General features: G+C 42.3%; 1 protein-coding gene across 1 annotated transcript; it reads right to left on the bottom strand.

Annotated features, from left to right (window-relative positions):
* Positions 1-92: 92 nt before the first annotated feature.
* LOC146974897 (von Willebrand factor A domain-containing protein 7-like) lies at positions 93-8,673 on the bottom strand. Its single transcript, XM_085798629.1, has 16 exons — positions 8,658-8,673; positions 7,790-7,977; positions 7,425-7,697; positions 7,240-7,333; positions 6,949-7,083; positions 5,950-6,136; positions 5,683-5,858; positions 5,458-5,570; positions 5,238-5,354; positions 4,238-4,444; positions 4,021-4,153; positions 3,527-3,676; positions 2,952-3,044; positions 2,597-2,868; positions 2,181-2,474; positions 93-1,277 (listed from the first exon to the last, which is right to left on the bottom strand). Exons 2-16 carry the CDS (start codon positions 7,967-7,969, stop codon positions 870-872), a joined length of 2,832 nt encoding a protein of 943 aa, XP_085654755.1. The 5' UTR covers positions 7,970-7,977; positions 8,658-8,673; the 3' UTR covers positions 93-869.
* Positions 8,674-10,468: the final 1,795 nt, after the last annotated feature.

Raw genomic sequence — 10,468 nt, 5'->3', positions numbered from 1 at the left:
CTCTGATGTCAGGGTGTGGCCAGCTTGCCTGGCAGGTAGCATAAACAGGTGGATAGGTGATCATGTGACCAATCAATGCATAAAGATACAAGTCATAAACAACGATAAAAATGTAAGACACGCAAAATAGCCGAATAAAACTGCACAACATGATTCACAGACCAGTGAATGCGACTGCTCTTGTTTTGTGCCTCACTAACGACTAACTTCATGTTACAATGCAGGGATTATGTAGGATCTCAGAGACTGAGTCATTTACTTGCTTTGGAAAGAAGGAGTGCTCTCTTACGAGTTAAATATAGCCTGACAATATATAATATATAATATATCTGACAAGGGCAACAGACTAACACTGAATCTGCCGGCGTGGCTCACATGCAAAAACTATTTTCATGCAAAAAGCCACATAGGCTTCGTGGCAGTGCACTCATTTCACACATGCTGTTGCTAGCATGTAACTCTATGGCATCTCAAAATAAATAGATTATATAAGAAATTATCATTTCGTAGAATAACTATCAGTCAGATGAACATCAGTCCAGTCCTCAAGAGGACAAGTTGTGCAGTGTTTCACAGTTTCACAGCTTCACAGTGCAACGGTCTCCTGCAGTTTTAAGTAGCTCCCATTTGGCAAGTTCTTTATTTGTTTTCCCCCTCACTGACTGTTACAACACCAGGGTAACACAACACATGGCTGCATTATCTCTCCTCTGGCTTCTCAGGGGTCATTGTATAGTTACTTGCAGTGCATTGACATAAACAATCAGCAGAGTCAGGAAAAGAAAGAAATGGCAGACTTAAGTTAAGTTAAGGTGCTAAGCTAGACTGAAGGTTTACTCTAAAGAAAGGTTTGGCCCAGGGCCCTGGTGTCACTGAACGCCTCCTTCAGTGAGTGTGTGGAGCCCGAGTGCCACGACACTGAGGCAGAGAAGCAGCGACTGAGTGACTTTGGTGGATAAAGAAATAGCAGCTGGTGGATTCTGCCGGATTGTGTAGAAACAGGAGCCAACATTACCCACATTGTCCACGACCAGCAGCTCCATGTCCGGCGCACAGCAAGACGAACTGTAGGACACCAGTGTTATGTTCTCGTTGTCAGGGTCCAGACTGGTGGTCATGGTCCCGTTTCCTTGTTTGAGACTGACACGATCCACGCCCGTCCCCTCAGCCCCGTCACTCACCCGGGCAGAGAGCGACCACGTCAGTGAGCTGCAGTTTCCGGAGCAGTTGGACTGAAGGCTGAGCAGCTCACACCGCGGCTCGGTGAAATCAGTCACCTGTGACAGGAGGACAAATCACATATGTTTAACATCAGTGATGCAACAGGTGAACACAAGCATGATGGGCTCAAATCGACCTTAGAATATAAAGTCTGGTAGTTTTCCATCAGTTTATCAACCATAACAGTTAGAAAAACAGAAGAAAAGGTAACACTTTAATATTTCCAGGTAACTTTTTGTAAATGTTTAAAAGAACTGTGTCATTTATTTGTAATTAAAAGAAAAACAATTAGGATATTTCACTGATGCACTGTCAGTTAATCACTAGTATAACTGACTTTAAAGGGATGGTTCAACATTTTGACAAATTGGCCCATTGACATAATCGCTATAGTCATAGCAGTAGGTTTGTTACCTTTAATTGTCGGTGCAGCTATTTTTAGAACGGCGGAGCAGAGCCGTGAGCTGCTCAGAGCTACGCTACAGAGGCTAATGGGATTTCTTCTCATTTTTCCCTCATCAAACTCATCAAATACACAATCCAACAACTTCAAAACGCTGTCATGGACAAGTTGTGACCTGCACATTCACCACGCTATGAGATAATAACGGAAGGTTGCAAGACAGAGTTGTTTTCGAGGCGAATGCAGAGAGTAGTTGCCGAAAAACTGCCCTCGACGCGAATGCGCATCAGCTGTTTTGGATGAATTTACCGCAAAAACAAATCCGTCTCATAATGTTCAGTGTCTCTGTAGTGTAGCTCTGCTTTGCCGTTCTAAAAATAGCTTGCACCAACAATTAAAGGAAACAGACCTACTTCTAAGACTATAGGGATTATGGCAATGGGCCGATTTGCCAAAATGTTGAACTATCCCTTTAAGTTAGTGCACAGCAGATCAGCTGACCGTCTGAAAACGTTCAACTTTGATGTGAACAATAAGTTTGAACGTGGAGTATTACCGTGTTAACCACAGAGAAGCGCAGCACGATATAGTTGGTGTCTGTGCCGTTCGGAGCCTCAGCCTCGATGGTGAGGGTGACCCCAGTACCAGACGGGGTGTTCAGAGGTGCAGAGAGGGTCACTGTGCCATTATTGCTGTTCCCACTCTCCACCACTAAACTGGCTGGTGAGGTTGAGTCAAAGTTTTGGCTGTTGGTGGCTCGGATGGTGAAATTTCCTCCTGTTCCATTGGTCGTCACGGAGAAGGGCACAGAGAACGGCGTTCCTGGCTCCAAGATGCTGTTTGAATCGGCCTAAATACAGAGGGAATCAGACAAGAGAGCACGTTTGTAGAGATGAATTATTTTTATAAAGTGAACATTCAAAGTTTCTGCTGTTACGTCTCCTGTGGCGGTCTGTGATGATGGCTACTAACTGTAATGGTCAGATTGGAGGCTCTGAAGTTGGTAGGTGACTGCCTTTGGAAGACGATGGAAGCTCTGGGGGAAATGCTCTCATTCAGCCCCTTCACCCGCACAACAAACTCCACTGATGGGATCCGCTCAACCAGAACCAAGAAGTTTCCACTCCCCTGTGGGAACACATCTCCTTTAATCTCTCCCGTCCCCGCCGTTTCAACCAGAGTGGCTTCTGTCAGCACCGCCGAGTCACTCCCCGTCAGAGACACCATCAAGCTGCCATTCACACCTTAAAGACATAGGAGCATCGTCGTGTCTTCTTTGATGACATTTAGCACTTCATTTAATTCAGATTCTTGACATTCCTTTTACCAGCTCTGGGACGTGAGTCAAGATCATCAAACCCTGAGAATGGGCCCTGAGAAGCCTCCAGAAAGTCAAACAGAAAGTCAAGAGGACTCTGACCTGCAAGTCACATGGAAAAAAGAAGTTCAAAACAAGGAACGCAACACTTAACATCAAGAGTAAACGTGAGGCTGTGGAGGAAGTGACAGAGAATGCTGTTGGACTTGAGCCAACAGGTGTGCAAACAATGACTCAGCCATGATTTGTTTCTTTATTCAGTTTTCTACAAAGCTGAGATTGGCGTGCAGTCGGTTATTTCTTATCATTCATCAGTAAAATATGCTGTGGGTGGTCAAGGCCTTTTGAACAGTGCAGGTTCTAGACGATTACAATTTCAGATTAAAAGTTTTGTTCGGGTGTGTCAGTGGCGTGGGTGGGGAATTACCTTCCTGCACACATGAGGAACACAAACTCCATCCAAACCACAACTATAAAGATTTGGCCTTTGGGGTAAGTGACAATTAGGACTCACCCATGACTTTCACAAATACACACAGGCTTTCATTTTGTGCTAAATTAAATCAATCAATCAATCATCTCACCTATAACCTTCAGAGTGTAGGGGTTAGCTGACATCATTCGTATTTCCCATTGTCCTGTTTGTTTTTGGAGTTGCAGAGTCTTGAAGTTTCCCACTGACTGGGACGAAGTGATCAGTGATCCTGATGTGTCGCTGCTTTGCTGAGATTCACCTTCAAACACAAACTAAACATCAGCGCATTGACACTAAACACTTGTCTGATTATGATGATTAAGATGTGCTGGATTGGAGGCCTATTTCTGAAACTCGATACATGTTCTTTTTTTCTCTTTGAACAAATGCAAAAAAATCCAATATGATCAGAGGGGTCACCTCTGAAATCCAGCTTCATTACATAAATGAAGCAAACTGAGCCAGTGTTCCACAATTGTATATTGCGATCACTCGAAATTGAAATATTGAGGTCCTGATGCTAAAAGAATACACATCAATAATACACATAATAACTGTGGCCCTCATAAGGAGAGAAGATAACATTTAGAGCGGCAGAGTTACCTGTGGGGCTGATGAGAGTGAACGTGACGGATCTCCCAGTGATGTAAACCATGGGGTTCGTTACGGATTCATCAACCATAAATGTGAAATTATCTGCCTTCCCTGGGCTCCGGGCTGCCTGCAGCAGCGTCACCTAAGAAACCACATGGCACAGATGACACAGCTGACATCTTTGATAGGACAACACAAACTAGCAGTGACATCTCTATGTTATTACCAAGGAGGAGCTGGAGGACTCTGTTATGATGCTGGTGGCCACGAGGAGCTCGCTCTTTGTGACCTCAATAGCCTGACCTCCGGATGCCTGAGCCAGGTCTCTGTACAGCTGGGCGTCTGACTCTGATATCGCTCTCTGCTGCTGCTGGACGGAACCGCGCCGTCTCCGTCGATTGGTCACTGTTGTGTCAGTGACCATGAAGTTCACCTGGGGAAACGAAAAGTGAATAACATTAGGGATAACCAAATCAGGGAGAGATTGATGTGAGCGACATGCAAAAAGAATCTTCCACATGAATGTGTTCCTGTTCATGTTTGCATAACTCATTCACCAGGAATGAATCTGCTCATTAGTCATGCAATTATTCTATAAAGTTAAATTAAAGCAGAAGTAAGCGGAATATTTGTGTTAATATAAGTCTTAAATAGTTATATTTTCCGACAGCAATCACTTATATAGAGTGTTTGGTCTGAAACACGGGTCTGTCAGTCACTCTGCTCTGCTGTAAGCCGAGGAGAAAACTTTCCTTGTATCCTACAACCTTTATCCAATGAGGAAAGAGAACAGCATAAAGGGGCGGTCCTCTCTGTGTGTGCAGCCAAGGGATGCGCGTGAATGTGGTGACGTAGGGACGAGGGCGGGGACTGCTAACTACATCAGCTGACAAGAAGTTAGCCAAAACGACCGGATCGCGTACTTCTGCTTTAACTTGACCAGCATGTTTGCCCACCAGTCAGTCACTAACTGGCAGTATGAACAAAACCATGAAACAATAAGAGCACCTTGAATTGTTCTAAAGGAGCTAATTCTAAGTCTTCAGAGCAGCCTGGGCGCTACAGTGACTCCATATCATAGTAAGGAGGACAATCCAGCTGCTTAGCATGCTAACTTCGCTAAGAGAAATGTAATGAGAAACAGAAGCAAAAAAAAAGCAGCAAAATGAAGTTTGATGGTAAGTAAACAGCTGTTAATTCTCACTCTGGCTTTGTATATCACTCACCACTGTCTGGGTCCGCTCGATGAGTGCGATCACTGCATTTTTCAGGTCTTTGTCTTTAGCAGGTGCATCAGTGAAGAGGAAGATCTCTGAATTGAAAGGGGCAGAACTTAAAGCCAGCTGGATGAGGAAACAGGATGGGGGAAAGAAAGGGTCATTTTTTAAACTGTTTCAGCAGCTGTTTGGGGCAGATTCTGACATAATCTTGGAGACACGACAGAACCTGAAGCCCAGAGAGAGTCAGCTCCTCGTTGTCTCCTCCACCCTCTGCTGACAGTAAATTGATAGCGTTCATGAAGGCTGTGGAGTCTGTAGTCCTTATCAGCGGCCCGACATCTTTAGGAGGACAGAAAATGGAATGTATTTTACCCCTCAGCTTCACAAAAATTTGACAGAACAAACAGGTGATATGACATAGCCTATCTGTGGCATCTTTAAGACCCTATACCTGGATCATTGAACGGTACAAGAATGTAAAGTGAGGGTTCATCATCTGTTCCCGCTTTGCTGCTGATTATAGAGGAAGTGACGTTCTTCACTGTTGCGATGTCATCACTCATGCTTTTTGTGGTGTCGATCACAAAACACAGAGCTTTACTGGATCCCTTGAAGATGCCCATCATCCTGAGGGATGGAGAGATGAGGATTAAGGTGCTTTAAAAAAAAAAAAAAACACAACCTAATGTGTCTGAAACATGCAGAGTGGGCCTCATACTGGAGGAACGGTCTGTCACCAGCTGCACTTCGAACGTCCTCCAGCAGCTGACTGGTTGCAGCTATCGCCACATTTGCCGCCTCAGTGTGGAGGTGTCCATGACTGGCATCAAAAGTGTCTTTGTTGATCCCACCTGTAGGCTCAATCGTACTTGTCTGATCAATCGCTCCTCCGTGGCTGCATTTTCCTGTTCAACAAAGACACATCTCTTGGTTTTTCAAGTAATACCTGACTTTTCTGAGGCACAACCACAGAGAGCCAGTTCAAGGATCATTACCTTGTGTGTGGCAGAGATAGGGGTGGAAAATATCCCAGGCAGAAAATACAACAACGAGGGAAAAGGCCACATGAGTAGGTGCAACAACAAAGGGGAAACAAAGTTCACATATGACTCAGCATGCTGCCACACCTTCTAATCTACTGTCATATTCATGTTTGATTTCATGTGCACATTTGCTTTGTTTTACCTGCCTATTTTATTTATTTTAATTACCCTTTGTACAACACTTTTTGTACAACACCTGTTTAAATGGCTGTTCACATTAAATACCCAGGTACCACACTGATATGTCATAAAGTATGTAATATAGAAAATGTTGATCTCCCTGTTGACAAAATGCTGTGGCATTCCTGGCTGTATAATTTAGGGCAATGGTTCTCAAACTTTTTTTTACATCAAGGGCCCCTAAATTGACACAAATTAGACCACAGACCCCCATTGGACAACATTTTGAAACAAATACCAGAAATACACAAATATTTGTTCTGAGACTGAATAACGTTACTTTTTTTAGTCAATGTACGTTTAAATTACTGCCAATGGCATGATTTTTTTGAAAAATTTCAAGAAACTTCTGGAAGAAAATGTAATATTTCTAGAAAAAAAATTGCTAACATTTTGAGAAAAAGTTGGGGACCCCCTTGAACCCTTTCAAGGACCCCTGGGGGTCCCCGGACTGGCGGTCCCCACTCTGAGAACCACTGATTGAGGGTATTTACCTCTTGGTTTGGTTGAGACTATAGGGATCACACCAAAATACCCCGAGGTCAGGACCCTCTGCTGGATGATGTCCTCCAGAATGTTGTTCCTGCAGTCGTCTCCGTCACAGCTGCGGCATGTCGCCCTGCTTATGTCTGTGGGAAATATCGTCAACCAGACATTGTGCATATGTTTTCCACCAGTCAAATAATATCTCTGCAATCACACCACGAAACTGCATTCCTCATCAGTCTTGCTATTTGCTAACACAGCCAAACACAGATCTGCATCACATTATACCCTTTGTTTACCTGCTATGTTCCCAATGCTGGTGTCCAATCTGATCAGATTTGGGTTTGGGAGGTTGTTCCCCATTTCCACCCAGTTACTGTGACTGTAGAAATCCTATACGATGACAGAAGAAGATGGATTCAGTCTTCAAATGTAAATCAGCTTTTAAAGCAATACTGTTGCTTTTAAAAGTTATGATAAAAACCTGTAAAGGATGTAAAATCTCTCCCAGTTTCTCCCTTGCTGCCTCATAATCCTCTTGCTTGTTGCTGGCTTTCACAGCTCGTAGTCCCTGTGTGATGATTCTCCTTCCACCGACAAACATTTCTTCATCAAAGTGGAAGCTTGCATTAAAGGCATGACGGAGGTCCACTCTTACGTTCCTCAATATGATGGACAGAATGGCTTGGCGGAAAGTCTTAGATGATGTTGGTGCATTACAGGCAAAAGCAACAGCTTCTGCAGTGAACGGCTGTGGCTAAACAAAGAGAGGAAGTCAAATCACTCCAGGCATTTAACAGAGATGGACTCATTTCTTGTGAATAATGACTAAGTGGCATGAATGCTTACTGGAAATGTGAATCCGGCTCCCTCAGCTTGAGCCAGAGCACGGCACACCTGCACAGTGGCGTTTAAAATGGCGCTCTCAGTGATTTCCAGGTGATCCAGAGCGTCGCCTGGCAATATCCCAAACCCATGAGCTCCAGTGTGCAGGAGCAGGAGACACAACACAGCCACGTCTGAAGACATCCTGAAAGCTGAAGATTGCAACACATTTGATAGTCAAATTTCCATCAGTGGTTCCTGGCACAGGCCACAACACTCATGGGTGTGTATTCTTCTTGATTAGTTTCAATCAAATGTTTGGTTTCTTCACAAAGATGCGTCATTTGTCACAAATGCTGCAGGCAAAGGAGTGTAATTTTCCCTTGTAGTCTTTTTCACTGATAACGTTTAAAAGCACAGATGATCTTGGACATGACTCTGTAACCCTGATAATGAAATCAATAATTCCAACCACTGGTCAGCAGCTACTACTACACTGTGTTTCTAGGTACAATTAAAAATAATAATAATGATCAACTGAAGCAAATTGATTGTCAATGACCCAAACATTGTATGAACCCCAAACCATAACACTTAATTCACACCTCTTTACAACAACCTACTTTATGTAATACACTTATTTTCCAGTTATACACAAGCATTTTCTATCTGTATAAATACAATATCTGGTTTTATTGAGCACTCCCCTCACATTTACATATCTATCTTACTTTTCAAAATGTATCTTAACTTTATTTATTACTTGTGAAAATACTTTTTTTTTTTTTTTAGAATATGTCAAGAATCTCCATAGGAAGTCTGTGCAATGTGATAGAAATGTATACTGTCTCTATTTTACAACCTGTAATAATGAGTTAAAAGGGCACTCTACCTGAGGTCTTGAGGCTGTGCTGCACTGCTGTCTGTAATCATACCTATCACCTGCTTGACAGCGCCAGAGACAGGGTGGGGAAATAAAAACTTGCTAAACCTGTTTGGTATGATACACGCTGGTCTGGTCAGGATGGCATCACACTATCCAACTCACATGGACCAGAGGACATAATGCTGGTGGACACTACTGCAGTAGCACTGAGGGGTGACAATAAAACACAATGATTAACAGATACAATGAGAATTAAGTTTCAATTCCACAATCTTCCGCTTGAGCAATACAATTGTTTTATTTACATATTTCTCTTTTCCAGCGAGGATTGTCTGTTGCTTACTGTGCATTTTTTTGTGTGAGTGACTGATGTGAAACCTGCAGGTTATTTCTTTTGCACATTTCTGTTTGTTTTTCCAAAGCAAATGCTACAGGCAGACGCTCTAGTCTACACATACATATTAAGTTAAGCAACTTATAATAATTTTGCGACTGTTGGGAGAAGCAAACCAGAGCTCTACATTGTGACTGTGAGAACATTTGGGAACACAATATGACAATGACTTTTTCACTTTCACTCTCATGACAGCAGGTTGACTGATAGCATATAGGTAATTATGTGATGCATATTGGATCAGAACTATGATTGGTCGCTGATAGGAAGTAGCCTACAGATAGCAAAAAGATGATGATGATGATGATGATGATGATGATGATGATGATGATGAATGAACAAAAGCAAATTCCTGTGTGTCAACCTTTCAGCCATGACAGACGCCACCTGCAAGAATTTCTATAACAACCTCAACTGACACGTGAAACGCCCCGGTTGCTCATTATTACAAACATGCCTAATGTAACTTACCTGAGTAAAATGGAACTTATAGTGTCCAACAACTTCTAGTTATAGATGACTGCTGTACATGTTGAAATGCCAAAAGTGACACAACACAAATCATCCACACTCCATACACACCAGTAGTGCATTGGGTAGTCGAGTGCATCTCATCCACTGGTTTCATGTTACAGTGACTGCACCTACAGTCAGAGGTAAAGTGTAAAGTGCATCTGCATCTGACCACCCACTCTGCCTTTAACATGACACCTGACACAATAGAGAGACAGTGGCTGCTGTTGAAAAATATTCCAGGCGAGCTGTGCCACATTTGGCCAATTAAGACAGCTTTGTGAAAAAGTAGGGTAACTAGAAAATGCATTTCCTGAAGGAAATACGGGTGAATGCTGAAAGCTGGAAGCTGAATGAGCTGAATAAATTGTTGAAACTATGCTGAATTAAGTTAAGAAACTGCTGAAGAAATCTTGAAGAGATGAAACAATATATGAAGAGTATGAAATGGTTTGAAATTACTTGAATTGTTGAAGATCAGTATGAAGAAATTGAAAGTCTGAAGTCTACTCAAATTTACTTAAAACTGACAGTTTGAAAACATTTTTGAACCATTACTAATGTAGATTAAACACTATCTGAATAGTTAAAGTAGAAGATGAAAGATGGAGGATGTATGAAATGGGGGGTATTACTTGAATTAATGAAGAATAGTATGAATGAATTGAAAAGCTTGAGTCTACTCAAAGAAGTTTAAAACTGGTGGCTTGAAAACATTGTTGAACCATCATTTGTTGAACAAATATAAATAAAGATGAAGCAATACCTGAAGAGTATAACTTGTAAGCAGGAGGCTGAATGATATGGAATGGATGCATTTGTTGTTATTTAAAACAGTTAGAAATTTTTTTTTGAACCATTACTAATATAGATGAAACAATATCTGAAGTGTAAAAGTAGAAAAATATAG

This window comes from Trachurus japonicus, chromosome 14, assembly GCF_045865225.1.
Source record: "Trachurus japonicus isolate A0001 chromosome 14, Traja_1.0".
Taxonomy (NCBI): domain Eukaryota; kingdom Metazoa; phylum Chordata; class Actinopteri; order Carangiformes; family Carangidae; genus Trachurus; species Trachurus japonicus.
This window is presented reverse-complemented; position numbering and strand designations above follow the sequence as displayed.